Raw genomic sequence first — 18,795 nt, 5'->3', positions numbered from 1 at the left:
GGCTCCGAGGCTTCTGGCAGAGGAAGTGTGCGCAGGCCTGCGGCGCTGGGCGGACTCAAGGCGTTCCCCGCTGACCCACGGCGTTCCCACCCACGCCCGCATTTATATTCGCCCTCGCGGGTTCCGGGGCAGACCCAGGGTTTTAGTCGGTCGGCGTTTTCTGTTGGTTCAGTGCGGTGAGGGACTCACTGCGGCGTGACGTCGGGCGCCTCTTGACCGGTTGAGCGCCTGCCCTCCGGGCCGCCCTTGGGGGGATTCGGGCATTAGCCCAGCTCCTGCTCGTGTTCCCCGTCCAGGCGGGGTTTCCGGGCACCGCTTCGACGGCGGCTTCGCGGGACCCGCAGACCCGGTCGCAGCCCGAGCCCCAAGCGGACGGAGTCATGAGGCACCTGCCGTATTTCTGCCGCGGCCAGGTGGTGCGGGGCTTCGGCCGCGGCTCCAAGCAGCTGGGCATCCCCACAGGTGAGCGCGGAAGGTCGCGGGGCCCCCTCTCCCCGCCCCGGCTCCCGGGGTTGGGTCCAGTGGGACGTCAGACGCGGGACTTGGGGCTGCCGGCAGAGGTGACGCCCTTTCCTTCGCTCGGTCCTTGCTTCGTTGAGCCGGAGGACCTTTGGTCACATTGAGGAAGTCGTCCTTACCCACGGCTGGGGGTTACCGGGGATCGGGCTGCAGTGGGGGTGAGGGCAGAAAGCCGAGCTGAGTTTCGGGATCCCCCTTTCCCGCCTCTTTATCCAACCAAGCTAGAGCTGCCAGGCATGGCACGCGTCATCCCCATTAGGAAACGTAATGTGAACCAGATTGGTTAAATTTCCAATTTTTTTGTTCTCATTGTATGTCTGGTTAGCAATTGGATGAGAATCAGGTATCTTTTTTTGGTCCGTCTACATCGGTTTCAGTAGTCAGGACCTGACTGTGTGAATAATTCATTCTTAAAAATACATACCAGGGTTGTCCCTGGTCTTTGAGTTTGGGACCTAGCCGTGTGTATTTTGAAAATAAGAATCGTTTGAAGAGCTTCTGAACCTCCTTAAGAAAGACCAGGTCTGGGGGGTGGGGGGGATAAAAACAACACACAGCTGTTCATGCACCTGTTTTCATCTACCTCAAGAATTTGTGTGTCGGTGTTTTTGTTTTTTGGAGAGTTGTATACATTTAATTGTTCTTAACCTTGCCACATGAAGAGGAGCAAAAAAGCCCATGCCAGACTATAGAATGGTGGGATTCGTAATCATAGGCAGGATTCCAGGAAAATTATGAGCGTAATGATGTAGGCTAGCCTTCGTGCGATTTTTATAAATATTTGCTATGAAACTGTTAACACTCAGAATATTTATTTCTGTTATTTAGCTAACTTTCCGGAACAAGTAGTTGATAATCTTCCAGCCGATGTATCCACTGGCATTTATTATGGCTGGGCCAGTGTTGGAAATGGAGACGTTCATAAGATGGTGGTGAGCATAGGATGGAACCCATACTACAAGAATACAAAAAAGTCTATGGTAAGAATTATATTCAGGTCTGTCTCTGAAAACGGGGTAGTAATTTAACGTAATACTCGGTTTTAGAGGCACATAGAAATCATCAGTGGTACTCACAGCATAGTCCAAATTACTAGAATTTTTGGCAGTTTTCTTGAAGGATTTTCAAGTGAAGTGTTGAGTTACTGTTTGGATTAACTCTTCATCCTTTCACTTTCAAAGTGAATCTCTTACAAAATAAAGTGAGTCCCTTGTAAAAGGGGGAGTATAATTGGATTGTGCTTTCTGATCATTCTGTTGATCTCTGCCTTTTCATTGGAAAGTTCAGTCCATTTACATTTAAGCTAATGACTGGTAAGGAGGGACTTCTGCCATTTTGCTGTTTTCTATAGGCCTTACAGCTTTTTTGTCTGTTATTTCTTCCATTACTGTCTTTTGTTTAATTTTTTTTGTAGTGACACATTTTGATTCCTTTATTTCCTTTTGTGTCTTTTCTATAGGATTTGCGTGTGTGTGTTTGTGGTTACCACGAGGAGTGCATTTGACTTTCTACAGTTATAAAATCTATTTTGGATTTATGACAGTTTTAATTGTACATAAAAACTCACAAATTACATCCTTATACGTTGTGTGCCCAATAAAAACAGTAATATTTTTATGCATTTATTTTTTAAATCATGTAGACAGTAAAAAGTGGAGTTTCAAGCCATAATTGCAATATTAATTTTCATAGCTGTCCATGTGTTTATCTCCAGTGGAGACAAAAGTGTATTACTTGGGGCACCTGGTAGCTCAGTGTGTTGAATGTTCAACTCTTGATTTCGGCTCAGGTCATGATGTCAACATGGTGAGATGGAGTCCCTTGTCAGCTCTGCTGGGCGTGGAGTCTGCTTCAGATTCTCTTTCCCTCTCCTACATTCCCCCTTAAAAAAACAAACGAATTACTTAAGAGCATGTTTGAGAGATAAAGTTGCGCTTGCTACAGTTAATATAGTTCCTTCACCCTTTAATTACTTGCTCACGCTGCTGAGATAGAACTGCTTACTCCATAGAGGTGCTGTCTTCATAAAATTGCAAGGTGATGCTTTTTTTTTTCCCCTCTTAAACTACTTGGAAGGTGTACCCTTCTGTTCTTTTCGCAGTACCCATGCCACTTAAGAGCTTAATATGCTAGATAGGGCTGGATCTTGGTCAGGTTAAGTGTGTGGAAAAACAGTAGATCTAAATTTAGTCCTTGAAGAGTTTGCAGAAGCGTGTCACAGTTGGAAAACCATAGGGCTAAGTTCTGGTACAAACTGTAGAAATGGCCCAGAATGGCTTAACATTGTGTTCAGTATTTCTTATTTTTGAGTATTAAGGATGTGGGAATTATTTGGAGTAGATAAGGAAAAGAACTACTGAGAGAATACAAAATCGTTTTCTGTAGATGGGGAGGAAATGAAAAGGAGAAGGAAAGCTATTCTATGACAAATTTCAGGTAACAGGACTATGACTGTAGCAAGCCCAAGTCCTGCCAGCATTAGAAGAAACTCAATTTTCTATTGGTAGGAGGTTCATACTCTTCAGGTTTTGTTTTTTTCTTTGGTTGCCAATACCGGACATCTACGATGTGCCTGTTTAAGTCTTTTCCCCTTTAAAAAAAAAATTGGATTGGTTCTTTTAATTAACTTAAAGAAGTTCTTAGTATGTCCGAGATCTGATTGCTTTGTTGTCATATGTATTGCAAATATTGTTGCCTTCTCTATTGCTTTTTTGTTTGTTTGTTTTAATGGTGTGGTGTCTTTGAAGAACAGAGGTTCTTAATGCTAATATAATCTAATTCATCATTTCTCTTTAATGGTTAGTGCCTTTTAATAGCCCGTTTAAGGAAACTTTGCCTACTCTATCTAGGTCATTATGATACTCTTCTTTGTTTTCTTCTAAAAACTTGTCTTAAACTTTTCTCATCAGATTGGTTTTTGAGTATGGGGCAAAGTAAGGGTCAAAATTAATTTTTTCCCATATGGATATTGAGTCTGCACATTTATTGAAATATCATTCTTTCATGACCGTGCTGCACTGTCACCTTGGTCATAAACCCTGTGACTTTATATGTGTGAGTCTAAAATGTGCTCATACAGACTTGGTTTCCTAGTCTGTCTTTGGGTCATTACCACATTGTCTTTATTTCCATAGCTTTTATAATAGGTCTTGCTATCTGACTGTGTAAGTCCTCTACTTCTGTTTTCAAGATTTTGGAGGGATAATTTCAACCTTCCACATTTCCTTACAAATTTTGGAATCACTTGACACTTTCCATCATTAAAAAAGCAAAAAAACTAGGATTTTGACAGGGATGGCATGAAATACGTAGATGAATTTAGGAAGAGTAGACATCTTTACCATTTTTCTCAGTGATGTTTTATAAGGATCAGCGTTGATGTTTCTAAGTATCACTTCATGTATTCGATTTTCTAAAGTCCTGCACAAAATATGCCTCTGTCTCTTAAGTTTCACGTTTCTAGATTGTTTAAAGTTCTCTGCATCCGCCGTAGCCCAGTCTCTAGAATTCAGATTGCAGATTATCATCTACCTCCTCCACCATTTTGCTTCGACCTGTCCTGTACCCATTTGTCAACATCGTCCCTTGATCAGGATCCTACATTGGCTCTTCTGCCTGCGTGTCAGTCTTCAGCTCTGCCTAACCTTCAGAAGTTTCCGTAACATGGCGTGCGTCACAGACATATGGATACTGGTTAACCTTAGAAATGATTCTTTTAATAGTAACATCTCTTAATACTTTGCTCCTTACTTGGCAGTGTCTTGACATGGGTGTTTGTTTTTGTTTTTTGTGGGTTTTTTTGCCTTGATAAGACTTAATCACTTTGCATGTTAGTTTTTTTAAGGATTTTATTTAAAAATAAAAGCAATCTCTGCACCCAGTGTGGGTGCACCCAATGTGGGGCTCAGACTCACAACCCTGAGATCAAGTTGTGTGCTCCACTAACTGAGCCAGGGAGGCACCCCTGCATGTTAGTTTGTGTTTTTTTTTAAAGATTTGATTTGAGAGAGAAGGAGCACAGAGGGAGATTGAAAGGAAGAAGCAGACTCCATGCTGAGCAGAGAGCCCAACATGAGGCTCCATCCCAGGAGCCCAAGATCATGACCTGAGCTGAAGGCACATGCTTAACCAACTCAGCCACCCAGGTGCCCCCCCCCCCAACCTTTTTTTTTTTTTTTTAAATATATAAACAGCAAATCATACCAGATTTGTGGTAAAACATCTGCCTTACTTAGTTATAATGTTTATATGTAAGGTCAGGGGCAGGAACAGGACTGATAAAAGAATTTGGGAAAAAACTGCACTTAGATTTTAACCTGTCTTTAAAAATTTATTAAGGGTTGCAGCAGCTCTTTCTGCCCAGGAGTCCTGTCCCCATGCTTTAATAAAATCACCTTTTTGCACTAAAAAAAAAAAAAAATAAATAAAATAAAAATAAAAATTTATTAAGGGTTGATTGTTTTATTTAAGTTATGCCCACCATAAATGTGGAGATATATTTCAAATTTCAGATACTCTGTAATTTCATGGTAATCTTTTTCACATTTCTTAATTCTAGGAAACTCATATCATGCATACCTTCAAAGAGGACTTCTATGGGGAGATCCTCAATGTGGCCATTGTTGGCTACCTCAGACCGGAAAAGAACTTTGATTCTTTAGGTAAGTTGTGCTTAGGTCTTCTGAAGTATTACTGCAGCTACTTCTGCTGCTTCTCCCAGTAACAGCATGGCAGGAGAGAGAACATTCGAGCATTTACTCTGTGCCTTACATGTTTCACTTCCACCAAAACATACGAGGAATTCTTTTGCCCCTTTCACAGATGAGGAAATTGGCAGAGAGGGGTTAAGTAATTTGAGTAGGGTCACATCAGTATGTGGTGGAGCCTAGATTCCAACCCACCAGGCTGGCTGCTTCTCTCCCAACAGTTTGAAGTTAGTGAAATCTTTTTCCTTCTCATATTTTAAGGAATAAGTGAGAATGAATGCTGAGAGGAGTAATCCTTGCTTTGCAGTGCTTGATGTGTAAGAAACTAAATCAGTACTTGAAGCAAGTCGTATCAAGTATGTTAGTATAGTGTGGCTGTTTCAGTTCTACTGTAGAATTTGATAAATGTGGATACCGAAGAGGCTTGATCACGAGTATTTGTTCCATTTGGTATTTGTGACATACCTTCGTGCTAATGCCCTTCTCTAAGAAATTGCAAGAAGATCAGGGACGTCTCTTGTAGACCATTGACTTTTACTTAAGTCTGGAAGAAGGGATGAAATAAACTTTTACTGGGTAGCTGCTCTGTGCTAAAGACGCTGCTAGCCTGTGGGTTTTTAGGAGTCCGAACAAAGGGGTAGTCAGAGTGTAGCAGCAGTTTTTCATTGTTTCCCTGCTCTGTTCTCTCTGCAGAGTCCCTTATTTCAGCAATTCAAGCTGATATTGAGGAAGCTAAGAAACGACTAGATTTACCAGAACATTTGAAATTCAAAGAAGACAATTTCTTCCAGGTTCCCAAAGGCAAAATAATGAATGGTCACTGATAAAAAAAATCACCTTATTCTTATTTATTCATTTACTGTTTTCTAATATTTTACTGCTCATAACTCCTCCATCATTATATTTTGAAAATCAGATATTTTCTTACAGCTGTGAATTAGTTTAAACAGTACAGTGTCTTTACCACGTTATGTTTCAACCATTCAAATCAAACCCATCATGCTATTGTACTAAAGTGATTGATTTTAAAGATCAAGATTCTTTTTGATGTAATATGTTGATTAAAATGTACTACTAGAAAGGTCTTAAGTGTCTTAAAATGGAAATGAAAATGTATATAAGTATGGGTAAAAAGGCAAGTCACGAGATTTGAGATGAGAACTAGTAATTCTCATGGTGCCCAGTAGTACATATATACTTGTGTAGTGTGTGCCTCTCAGTGGGGCAGGCTTAGCAAAGTAAATGTATTCAACAGAGGTGTGAGAGTTGATTATAAACCTAAGGGGAAAAATCCAGACTTTATATTTTTGATATTTTGTGCATTAATATATTGTTGCAAACATGTAGACATGTGAATTTTTTTTTTCTCTTGTGTGAAGTTTTATTGTGGTTAGTCATTTCCTTTATGAGGTCAGATCATTGCACTGTATTCATTTTCTTTTACAGCTGCCTCAGTTCTAATTGGTCTAGACTCCCTCTCCGTATCATTTGTTTGTTTATCTCCTGAAGCGGTAAAATGAGTGTTTTTCTAATCTCTAGCTCTCATTTTTGTGTTGTATGGCACTTCTCTGTTTTAAGAGCAGATGTTCAATATTTTTCTTGATTTGGTTCTTTTTCCTTGGAACAACCGTCCGTGTCTTTTTTTTTCCTATCCCATTGAGAATGCCCTACAACTAACTGTTCATTTAGACAAAAGATTGCATCTATATCTACCATTCCATCCCTTCACTATATAAAGTGATTAAGTGCATATCTGTATTGCATTTTAGGAAAAATATCCCCAAAACTTCATTAGGTTTCCTCAAGTTTAACTGAGCACACAGCCGTTCATTTGTAAATACCAGTTTCTTAAAGAACACAAAACATTTGTTTTTCCCCCTGGGGAAACCATTTAAGAGCCAATTAAATTATGAAAGTTATTTATTTTTAATGTAATTACATATTCCTGAGCAAATGTAAACTGTTAGAGCTGTGTACGCACAATGTAATTCAATGCTAAACAGTGCTTGTAGCTTGGGGGAAAGGCATAAATAATTAAGTTTTAGTTACATAATCCTCATACTATGCATTTTTTTCTTCCTCCTAACAAATAATTTTCAGCTACTTGAGACTCTGATTTGGCAGAAAGTTGAAATCTTTGGGTATTTAGGAGATTAAGATTACAGATTGTTTGGGCCTCTGAAACAGTACATGGCATTATTGTTCACTTAAGCACCAGATTTGGAGTGGGGAAGGGGAGCAGAGGTTTGAAGAAGGTAATTTTAAAAGTAACTCGTTATAAGTCATTTTCCCTGATCTGCATAGAGAACAGATTTTAAGAAAAATATAAAGTATTTGGAAAAACACCTAAAACATCCAGAGAAAGGGGACGCATGGATATCTTCAGCTGAATTGTGTTTTGCTTTTTGGTTTATGAATTTATGGCAAACAAGGTAGTATGTGTCTTTTATAAAAAGATTGAGAAAATATAATTTAACGTTAGAGATGCTATACTTGAAAGAAGCCACAGTTATTAGTGGCTTTAGAAAGCGAAGATAAAAACAGACACAGAAAGTGTAAAAACAGGTTTGTGTTTGAATAGCCTGCTGCTAATTACGTCCTCATTAAACGTGTGAAGTTTGATATTGTCACCTTACAATTTGAAAATCGTATATTGTGAGGTGTAAGAGCCAATAGTGTCTACACTTCTTAAAGTTTTATATTAAGTATGTCGTATAAGACATGGCAGTAGTACCATTTTTGTTTACTCTGATTTCAGGCCTTGAAATAAATCTTATCTAAATGATGTTTTTTCCCCCGTGTCAGTTTGTCTGTGTGTAGGTTCCTCATTGGCCGCCTGGTGGTCCCTTGCCGATGTGTTCGAGGGCCTGACTGGCGAGTTGCCGGGGGCCGCTGGAGGGGGAGCCTGCGTGCATGGTAGTTCTAGATCCAGGGGCTTTGCCTCGACAAGCCCCTGTTGATGCCTGCAACACAGGTTTATTTGGAGAGCATTCTATTCTTTTTTTTTTTTTTTTTCTTTTAAGATTTTATTTATTTATTTAGAGAGCACAAGCTGGGAGAGGGGCAGAAAGAGAAAATCTCAAGCAGACTCCACGCTGAGTCCAGAACCAGACACGGGGCTGGATCCCACAGCCCTGAGATCATGACCTGAGCCAAAATCAAGGCTTAACCCACCTGAGCCTCCCAGGCGCCCCAGAGAGCGATCTGTTCATAGGGTGTCAGTTCTCAAAAGCCTACTTTCTGAGGGTGAGGGTCCCCATTATATTTTTAGTCCTAAGAGCCGGAGGAATAGAAGTCTGAGTTCCCTTCCATAACTCCTGCTCCAAAACAGGATTCTGCTGTCTTGGTGACTAGCAGTCCCTCAGAACTCCCGCTTGTGTCTAGTGTATGCGGGGACACACGCGTGTTCCTCCAGCGCTACTCTCCAGTGCTGTGGACCGTGGGGGCTCATGCGTTTGCAGCTACGGCTGCTGTTGTAACAGCTGGGATCAGGGAGACGTGAGCCGGAAGATTACTTAGAACTTAGGAGGACTGTTTTGCTTTCCTGGTAAAAGTGCCAGCCTTTTCCTGTATCCCCATCCCGCTGCCCCACTCCCCTGACTCGGGAAATGGTTGTGAGGCTGATAGATGAGGTCCAGTCTGACCGTCAGAGACTGAGCTGGGAAATAAATGTGCCCCGTGAAGAGATGCCATCAGAAGCAAGAGCAGAAACAAATTCTAGGACCAGCTCTACCATGACAGGTAGAAGGATTATCAGATAGAATTTGAAATGACTTTAATATGTGTAAAGAAATGAGTGTTAAAAACTGGTAAAATAAGGGTCAATAAAAATTGGGTAGAGGGAAGTTAGGTGGGGGATGACGAAATAAAGGGGATTAAGAGGTACAAGCTTTCAGTTCTAGGATAAGTCACGGAGATGGAAAGTATAGCACAGGGAATATACTTAATAAGGTATGATTATAGATGGTGACTACACTTAATGGTGGGGAGCACTAGTAATGTACAGAATTATTGAATCAGTATGATGTACACCTGAAACTAACACCATATATTAATTTGAGTAAATTCATTATAGCTTTATTAGGGTATGATTGACAACAAATTGCACATATTTGAATTTTATGACTTGGTAAATTGATATATGGATACACAGAGGTAAAATCAATGTCAGGATAATAAATATCACCCCCCCCCCCAAATAAAACCTGGGGAGGATAGGCATGGATTTAAAGTGGTTATTCATATCTTCAAATCTGGAGTGTCCAGGTGAATTTGTGTGTTTACTCTTTTAGTTGGAGGTGTAGATGATTATAAGATGCCAGCACTGGATGGGAAGTTAATTTTTTGTGCCCGCCTCCCCAAATTCATATGTTGAAGTCTTAGCACCCAGTGTGTGAACAGGTGGGACCTTTGCTGGGGGCAGAGCTGTCATGAATGGGCTTGCCCTTAGAAAAAGTTACTCCAGAGAACTTTTCGTTCTTTCTGCCATGTGAGGACAAGGACGCAAGGAGAAGTCAGCAGTCTGCGACCCAGGAAGCATCTCACCAGAACGTAACCATGTTGGCTCAGACTTCCAGCCTCCAGAACCATGAGAAATAAGTTTCTGTCCTTTATAAGTCACTCAGTCTTGGGGTATTTTGTTATAGAAGCCTGAACAGACAGAGGAACCCTGGTGTGAAGCTTAAAAATAGATGGCCTCCTCGTTCCCTGTTCTCCTCTCCCTTCCCCTGTTCCTCCTCCCCTCCTCTGTCTCCCGCTCTCTCTCCTCTAATCGAAACAGACGTGAGCCATTGGGTTGGGAGTGAATAAGGTACAAAAGCATCATCTATAAAATACTTGTAATTTTTTGCTTTGGAACTAGATTTGAGTTGTCAGACTGCTGTCCTCCAGATTAGTCTTGATCCGTTTCCCAAGATCAGCACTGAAAACCAGTACCAGTTCCATGGGTCACCCAGGATAGGGGGAGAGCAGAGCTGCTGGAGGGTGTGGGGAAGGGGTGCGTGCCAGTCCCTGTACAGAGTCTTAGCAATCACTGTTGCTGTCTTTGGGAGAGCCTTATCTTAGGAACCACTTAGGTGGTCAGCAAGCATGGCCAATAGGCAGGTAGAAAAGTCAAAGCTACCCATGAACACTTCTTAGCTTTAAATTGCTAAAGCCTGGGTTTTTTGCAGCTCAGACCTAAAATTTAATTCTTTTATGTTACTTTGTATCTTGGCCAGGGCTGCCTCCTGGGACAGTAGAAGCCTTGGTTGATTTCGAACGGGCAAGGATAACTAAACAAATAAAAGGAATCTTTCTATTCTCGCTCATGCTCTTGGCCTGTTAGTCTATCTTATAGTTGAATTCTCTTAAGTTAAATCCAAGTATTATGTATCTGCACTGTATGATCTTCTGTGTTTCCCACAGCAGACCCAGCCTTCTATGTTAACCGTTTTGCTTAGGAATCTAACTGGTTGCAAATAACAGAAAGAAGCCAGGCTGACTTAAGCAGGAGGTGAAGTTACTTAGAAGAATGATGGGTTACTCAGGGTGGACACGAGAGCTGGACGCTGGGTAAAGATGGAGCACCTCAGAACTGGGGTCAAAATCGCACGAGAGCTGGTTCCCAGGAGAGCGAGCGTGCCCCAGCTTCCCAGCAAGCCCCAGCGGAGCCACGGTCACATAGCTGGCCCCGTTGGCCCAAGACTCATCTTTCTGAGATTTAACAGTTTGTTTTGAAGTTTTTATTTAAGTAGCCTCTGCACCTGGGTGGCTCAGTAAAGTAATCTCTACACCCAGCATGGGGCTCAAACTCATGACCCTGACACCCAAGATGGAGTGTCAGCCCCTCCAGCCAGCCGGGCGCCCCAATCTTTCTGTGATTGTCATCTGATTGGCCGAGCTTCGGTCACGTGCCCGCGTGTTCGCGGCAAAGAGTAGGCTGGAAAACAGCGTACCTATTTAAGCTCCTGCAGAGAGAGGCACTTTTTCCATCAAGGCTGATGCAGTGGGAAGTGAATTCTCTAAATGTAACGCGGGTTAATGGATGGTAAGAAAAAAAAAAGACAAGTCTCCACTTGCATTATCCAACTCTGAAGGAAACGATCTGAGTACCTGCTGTTCGTCCTCTCCTGCACCCATCCCCTGATTATCATGTTCCAGAGAGACTGATGAACACCTTTTTTTTTTTATTTTTTAAAGATTTGAGAGAGAAAGCACTACACGCATGCGCACTAGCAGGGGCGGAGAGAGAGAGAGGAAGAAGCTCAAGCAGATCCCACACAGCACAGAGCCTGATGTGGGGCTTGATTCCACGACCCCACAATCATGAGCTGAGCCAAAACCAAGGGCTGGATGCTTAACTGACTGCACCGCCCCGGTGCTCCTAGAACCTTTTGTTTCTTTTATATAAAGGAAAAAAATACATAATCCACAGTGTTTCCACTTTTATCTTGATTTGCAGGAAGCCAGGGGCTAGTGTTCGTCTCAGTAGTGATACTCTTAGGAGCCCCGATTTTCAGAGTGTTCTTGGAAGAGCCCTAGAGCTTCCTGGAGGTGCACCAGGGGCTGGGCCAGCAAGGGGATCTCTGCCCTCCTCACTTGAAGGTAGTACTTTGAACTTCTACCCCTGCGGTTTCTACCAAAGACTACATTCGATTAAAGGCCTCCATTGCTAAGAAATGCTTCAACTTCTGCTTGGATGGATCAGCCCACTTGCGCCTCCTCCCTCAAGGCTCACTTTCTCTTTTCCAATGTCAACAATTTCATTTTGTGCACATACTAGATGGCGCCAGTAAGCACTCTTCTGGAAGCAGGTGGATATAAGTCCTTGAAGAGTCACACTCCCTGTGGGGCACTGAGAAGATTCCCTGGTGTGGGTTCTGCTTGGATCCCTGTAAACAAATACCTGCTGCTAACAGTCACTTGTGGGAAGTCCAAGTTCATCTCAGGGTCCCTTTAGGCTTCTGAGAACTCAAAACGTTTACTCCGGCTGCCTGGGACGTTGTTTTGCTTGCAGATTTGCTGGAATTTCAAGTTTATTAAAGGTTCTCCAACCAGTACAGAACTTTGTTTTGTTTTCAACTCTCTCCCAAACCCAACAAAACTTAATACTACTATCTGAGATTTCCACCATATTTCAAAACTAGGACATTCCGTGGCCCGGAGCCCGACAAGCCTAGACCTGTCCTCTCTACCGTTTCCTATAGAACTCATTTAAGTACTTCTTTCCAAGTTTTAGAAGATGGAAGGAAGCGTTATCTTGGATTCCCTGCCCTTCATGAAAGTTTCTTCATTCCTTTTTACAGTCTTGCAAAAGGATGGATAATAATGAAATACCTGTTTCTGCCATAGCTTCACTGCACTGAGGATATCGTGTTTTTTTTTTTGTTTTTTTTTTTTAAAGAGCATGGTTTTAAAAGTCAAACATAGATAACTGGGTACACATCTAGCATTCGGAAGAAGAGTAAGGACCCTGTGTTTCACCACAGTCAAAATACGAGTGGTTACATTCCCTCTACTGACCAGAGGTGAATTTGAACTGTTGTAGTAACAGGAGTTCAGTGTGCTTTTCCTTACATCATTTCAACGTTCTTTGCAATAAGTCTGAGCCGTCTTCGTTAGATACTGTTACCACACTTCAAATAAAGAAATGAAAACATCAACTCAGTCCAACTCAAGCTGTGTAGGAAGAAAGTTTCAGAGTTGCATGTTGGAGTCCAACCCATTTCAAGAGGGAAACAGTCTTTGCAGATGGAGGCTTAGCCCCATGGGAGTTGTGTACGTGGGACCCTGGGAACTGGGGGTGGTGGGCAGGAATGATCCCCAGCCCCGTCCACCGGCCAAGTGTCTTTGGCCCAACATGGCAGCTCATCCTTTGCTTGGCTCTTGCTTTGGCAAGCTGGACTGTACCAGGCACAGAATAGAGTTAGCAAAACTGAGATCAAACTTTTAATCGAGACAGCAAAAAGGCAGAAAGTTGACAAACACATAAACATTAACCCAATTGGCACATTGTGGATAGGGGGGAGGTCTCTGAGTCTGGAGGAAAAGAGTTGTGCCAGGGGTCCTGGTCCCAGACCACAGCAGAAGGGTTGACTAATGTTAGGGCAGAGTATCCGGACTTCAGCCTTCAGCGCCCCGGCAAGCGGCTCAGGCTACCTCTCGCTATTTCACTGACATCTGTCTCTTGTTCCCTACAGAGTTCTGTCATGGACAGTCCCCAGGCAGCTCATGTTCCCTAGTAATTCCCGAGTTCTGTCTCTTCCAGACTCCAAGCCTTTGCTCATTCTCTTTCCATTCCCTCCACTTATCTGTAGCCCACCCATCTGTGAGATCATGTGTGTATGGAACTTTCCTTTATACTTTTGGAAGAGGCCATCAAGGGTAAAGTTTAAAAATAAATAAAATTTAAAAATTTAAAAATAACCCCCATTTTCCAATTCTAGGTCCTAGAAAATCCAGGTCGTGCTGAGAAAATTGGAGAACCCCGTCCTGTCGGTCACCCTCCCACCTATAGGGGAGTGGAGTTAGGGAGGGAGGGTAGGCTCATTTAGAGATGATCTCAGTATGCTCTGTTGGACCCCTTTCAGTTGCATCAAGGAGAGAGCTTGTGTTTCCTAGGTCAGGAGGTAGGATGTAAGGATTGTATGAGAATCTGTGGCTAGATCAGCTGTCGACAACAGAGCAGAGAGAGAACAGGGCTCTTGCACTCTCAAGAGGGGGTGAGGGAAGGAAGCAGTGGTGTGTACTTCTCATGGACCAGATGTACAGATATGGCTGGAGATAAATCTTATAGGGGCCCCATCTAAGATGGCAATCTGGATTGTGACCCAGAAGTGACCCAGAAGACAGGCAGAAGAGGATTTCCAGAAGCCGAGGGTCTGAGAGACCTAAAGGGGGCTTTGGGCTTACCACACACATTGCAATTGAATTGCTCCAGAAGGGAACATTCAGAGGGAATCCTTTAAACACAGTGAACTCAGAGAGCCAAGCAGGGACTAGGGCTGGGCTCTTATCTAATACAGCTTTTAAAAAAATTTATCGGGGTGCCTGGGTGGCTCAATCAGTTAAGCATCTGCCTTTGGCTCAGGTCATGATCCCAGGGTCCTGGGATTGAGCCCCCGCATCGGGCTCTGGGCTCAGCAGAAAGCCTGCTTCTCCCTCTCCCTGCCTCTCTGCCTACTTGTATCTGCTGTATCTCTCTGTCAAATAAATAAAATCTTTAAAAAAAAATTATGATGTATCTGTCCCTGGTTTTTATTTTATTTTTTTAAAAGATTTTATTTGTTTATTTGACAGAGAGAGGGACAGCAAGAGACAGGGGAAGCAGAAGAGGGAGAAGCAGGCTTCCCTGCTCAGCAGCAAGCCTGATGCAGGTCTGGATCCCAGGACGCTGGGATCATGACCTGAACTTGAGGCAGGCACTTAACAACTGAGCTATCCAGGTGCCCATGTCTTGGGTTCTTAAATAGTATGTTTTGTGATATCAAATTAGTGGATTGTGGTCAGCTTAAATTATTAGAGTATGATGAAAAATATAATTTGGATAATTATGGTTTCCTCAAAGGTTTCCTTTAGTTTTATAAAGAGGTGTTGGTGTAAACTTTATTTTTTTTTAATTGTGAATTGCAGTAAAAAAAAAAAAAATGAAAGTTCCTGTTTTAATTTCCCCTCCTGTGTTTCCTTCTGGAGGGATCAGGCAGCTGCCATCTGGGAAATGAGAAAGAAGCCCTCTCAGCTAGTTTCTATCCAAACAGGCAAGTTATTTTCATTTATCTTTATTTTTTTAAGATTTTATTATCTGAGAAAGAGAGAGCGGCCGGGGAGGTGGGGGAGAGCGAGAGAATCCCAAGCCAACTCCAAGCCCAATGCGAGGCTCGATCTCAGGACTCTGAGATCATGACCTGAGCGGAGGCTTAACCGGACTGGCCACCCTGACAGCCCCAGGCAAGTTGTTTTACTTCCCTGTGGCTAAGTGTCTTATCTGTGCCTTGGGATAAGACCAGGGCCTACCTCACAGGGTTGTTATGATGACTGTAAGGATTAAACAAATTGATGCATGCAAAGTGCCTCTCATCGTCCGGGAAACATGGTGTCGTTGCTGGTTATTTCTTCCCCCGGCCAAAGATAACATTGCGACTTTAAGGACACAGCGAACTCTTCCTTAGATTGTACGCAGAGAATCTCCTTTAGGTCAGCCGTAGACAATGCTTTCTGTGAACAGAAAACGTATGCACAAATATTTATGGAGCAGCTACCATGTGCTAGGACTGTGCTTTGGGCGAGGGGTACAAAGTGAAGTAAGTTGATGTCCATGACTCCGGGGAACCTCCAGGCAGTCTCCCACAGAAATTCCAGCTTTTTTGACTTTATCCTCCTCACCTCCATGGTGTTCCTAGTATATTTTAGGTCTCTGGGAAATACGGTGTTTGAGTGCCTTTCCAGAGAAGGAATCACAGACTCTCCTTACCTCACCCAGATGTAGTAAATAAAGGAGCATCACATCCCTTCATTTTTTTCCAGTACCTCCCAAATGTGGAAGAAAAAGCAACACCGGAGACTTTCCTGCAGATACCAAAGGTCTCCAAAAGCCAGCATTTCAGGAAAAGATGAATTTGCTCTTGTATATATCCTCTGGTGTTTTATTTCACTGTGTTTACTGAAAAGAGTTTTCCAGAAAGGAAGGAGAAAGGAAACAGATGGTGCCAAATGAGAGAGGAGAGTCCCAGATTTCGTCCTTTCCTGGCTCAGAGCAGCTGAGATGCCAGCAGCAAAAAGAGTGGGGAATGTGCTGTGGTTTCTGCCCTCCCTCCCCACGGTGCCAGGCCCCCGGCTATGTAAACAGGGCTCTGATGGCACAAGCGGAGGGAGGTCACGCTGGGTCATCCTGACCAGCCCTTCCTCCCGCCCCCTCCTAACCTTCAGGAGGTGAAGAAGGCTCCAGAGCAGCTTGCAGAGGAAATGAACCAACCGACAGGGTGGGGGATCTTTCTTGGTTTCGTTTTTAGCCCAGAGGGAGTCGAAACCAGGAGGAAAGAAGAAAAGGTTGAGTTGGGACCAAGTAAAGCCCTCCCTACCCATTGCCTTGGAAGGCGTCTACAGCCGCCTGTAGGGGAGGCCCATGTCCGTATGAGCTTCGAAGGGCTAAGAACCATCTTTAAAAAATGGCACCAGGAGAAGTTTCCACTTGAGCTGGTGGTGTGCGGTTTTACAAGTTACAGTCCAGGAGGCACAGCCATACCCAGGACCTGACAACATGGCCAGTGTCACACAGTCTATAATGGGAATGCGGAGGGCCTGAGAGTGGAGAGCAGCTCTCTTTTAATGCAGCTTCTTATGGCTGAAAAGAAATTATTCTCCTATACCAAGCCATCTTCCTTGCATTTTTCCTTAAAGCTCTGTATTTTGTAGATCTTAAAGAGCTCTTCTTTCCTCTCCTCCAACCCCTCCACCTTTGTATCTAAATTCTTAGACCTCCTGGCAGGTGGAGGCGGATGCAGTAACTGATGCATTTGGCAAGCCTTGCATGGTTCTGAAGACATACCGAAGTCACGTCCAGCGTCCGGGGCAAGCCACCTGCATAGTTGTATAGGGCTTGCGGCTTAGAAGGGCAAGGGCCCCAGGCTTGGATTTCCTGCTCTGCTGCTCACCAAAATTCTTAATTTTTACACCAGGCCCCATGGATTATGCAGCCACCCAGTTTTCTGAGAAACTACCTCCAGATTGTTGGCCACAGGATTATTGTTTGATTTCTTCCAGTTTCTACCCAAGAAGTGACCGCACAGGAAGGATAACTTGGGTGTAGCACCTTCCCGCTTACAACAGACTTTCCCATGCATTAGGTCCTTTCCTGCTCATAAGCAAACGTACGGATCCAAGCTTATCTAAGGCCACCGGAGATCTGCTACAGGAGACGAAACTGGTCTCACAGGCCAACAGCAAACAGGTCTTTAAAAGTGAAAATCAGTGGAAAACCAGGATGGAGAAATTAGCCAGATGTTCTACAGCTGTGCTCCAAAGGGAAGTCACGGAAGCAATAAAGGACTCCGGTGGAGTCTGACCAGAGGGATCGTGGGGAATAATACTTCTAATCCCAGGCTGAGAGAGACGGGAACACAGTGTCCTTAGAGCCTCAGTCACCGAGATCCCACAAGGTCCCTTACAGGCCCGGGATGGGCATCACAAAGTACCACTGAAAACCCCTTTGTCAAGGATTCTTTGCCTGGCTATTTGCTGATGAGCAATTTGGTTTGCTTTCTGTGTTCCTTTGTTGCAGGAGCAAATCAATACTGAAAATACCGCTCTAGTCCCCGCTTAGAAGCCGGCCGGCCCCAGACCTGAAGTCTGGAACCCAGGCTAAATACAGTTGACCTTGGGCAGCACTGGAGTTGGGGCGCCCATTCCCCCACGCCTCCAAAACTCCCACCTCTGCTTTTTGACTCCCCCCAGACTTCACTACTAACAGCCTGCTGTTGCCTGGAAGCCTAGCCGATAACATCAGCAGTCGCTGAACATGTTTTGTATGTTACATGTGTTAAATGCTGTATTACAAGAAAGCTCCAGAAAGGAAGACGTCATTCAGAAAATCTGAGAGGAAACCTATTCACGGTACTGTCCGGTACTTAGTGTGAAAGTGGACCCGCGTGGTCCCAACCCATGCGGTTCAAGTGTCAGCGGGAGGCCCTGTGGACCCTCTCTGGGCGCCCAGACTGGAGGCTTTCACGGCTTCCACCTGGCTGCCCGATTTAAGATCTCCTGCGTTGGCCTGGCCTGTGGCTACAGCCCCGGTTGCAAGCTGACGTCTGAGGTGGCCGTTGGCCCGCCACCTGCAGCGAGAACCATGATGCCTGCCAGGCTGTCCTCGACTCACTTTGCAGAGGCAAAGGCGAGGACACTCGCATGAGTTCTCAGCCCCACCGTCCGGACAGGCCTGCTTTCAAATGCTGTAAACTTTTCTACATGGACTCACAGTCAGTCAAAGTGACCTAGAAACAGACTGGATGGCTGTCCTTCCTTGTCCCTGTTGTCAGCACGCGCCCAAGATTCCCTGTGGCTTCGTAAGCAAAGTCCAACATGAATCTGTAATGACTTGGGGAGAAAGAAGGGGTATATTGGAGGAGCGTGGATTCTCTGAGACAGTCTAGGTGTCCCTAGGATTTCTATTAAGAGACTATTCTGTGGGGACGCCTGGCTGGCTCAATCGGAAGAGCGCTTGACGCTTGATCTCAGGATCATGAGTTCGAGCACCGTGTTGGGTGTGGAAGATGATTAAAAAACAACAAGAACAAAACAGTGTTCTGCTGGGGTAGAGCTTGGTTGCTTTTTAGAGAAAGAGAAGGTGTAGAGAGAGAAACATTTCATTACAGGTCACGTATTTGACCAACATGTTTTGAATATTTGATCTTTTATTTTATTTTTTAAAATGATTTTATTTATTTGACAGAGAGAGATCACAAGTAGGCAGAGAGGCAGGCAGAGAGGGAAGGGGGAAGCAGGCTCCCTGCTGAGCAGAGAGCCTGATGCAGGGCTCAATCCCAGGACCCCGAGACCATGACCTGAGCCAAAGGCAGAGGCTCAACCCACTGAGCCA

The 18,795-nt window shown here is 43.9% G+C and overlaps 1 protein-coding gene across 1 annotated transcript; it reads left to right on the top strand.

The window, feature by feature from the left end:
- The first annotated feature begins 278 nt into the window (after positions 1–278).
- RFK (riboflavin kinase) lies at positions 279–6,849 on the top strand. Its single transcript, XM_032866667.1, has 4 exons — positions 279–462; positions 1,348–1,499; positions 5,078–5,180; positions 5,919–6,849. The coding sequence occupies exons 1-4, from the start codon at positions 381–383 to the stop codon at positions 6,047–6,049; spliced, it is 468 nt and encodes a 155-aa protein (XP_032722558.1). The 5' UTR covers positions 279–380; the 3' UTR covers positions 6,050–6,849.
- The last annotated feature ends 11,946 nt before the right edge of the window (positions 6,850–18,795 follow it).

The sequence above is a fragment of the Lontra canadensis genome, unplaced genomic scaffold (genome assembly GCF_010015895.1).
Source record: "Lontra canadensis isolate GAN:19392208 unplaced genomic scaffold, GSC_riverotter_1.0 scaffold31, whole genome shotgun sequence".
Taxonomy (NCBI): Eukaryota; Metazoa; Chordata; class Mammalia; order Carnivora; family Mustelidae; genus Lontra; species Lontra canadensis.
This window is presented reverse-complemented; position numbering and strand designations above follow the sequence as displayed.

Excerpts from the sequence above, each read along its gene's own strand:
- RFK (XM_032866667.1), top strand. The coding sequence starts at position 381 with ATGAGGCACCTGCCGTATTTCTGCCGCGGCCAGGTGGTGCGGGGCTTC. Across the intron at positions 463-1,347 it reads GCAGCTGGGCATCCCCACAG|CTAACTTTCCGGAACAAGTA; the intron begins GTGAGCGCGGAA and ends TCTGTTATTTAG. Across the intron at positions 1,500-5,077 it reads AGAATACAAAAAAGTCTATG|GAAACTCATATCATGCATAC; the intron begins GTAAGAATTATA and ends TCTTAATTCTAG.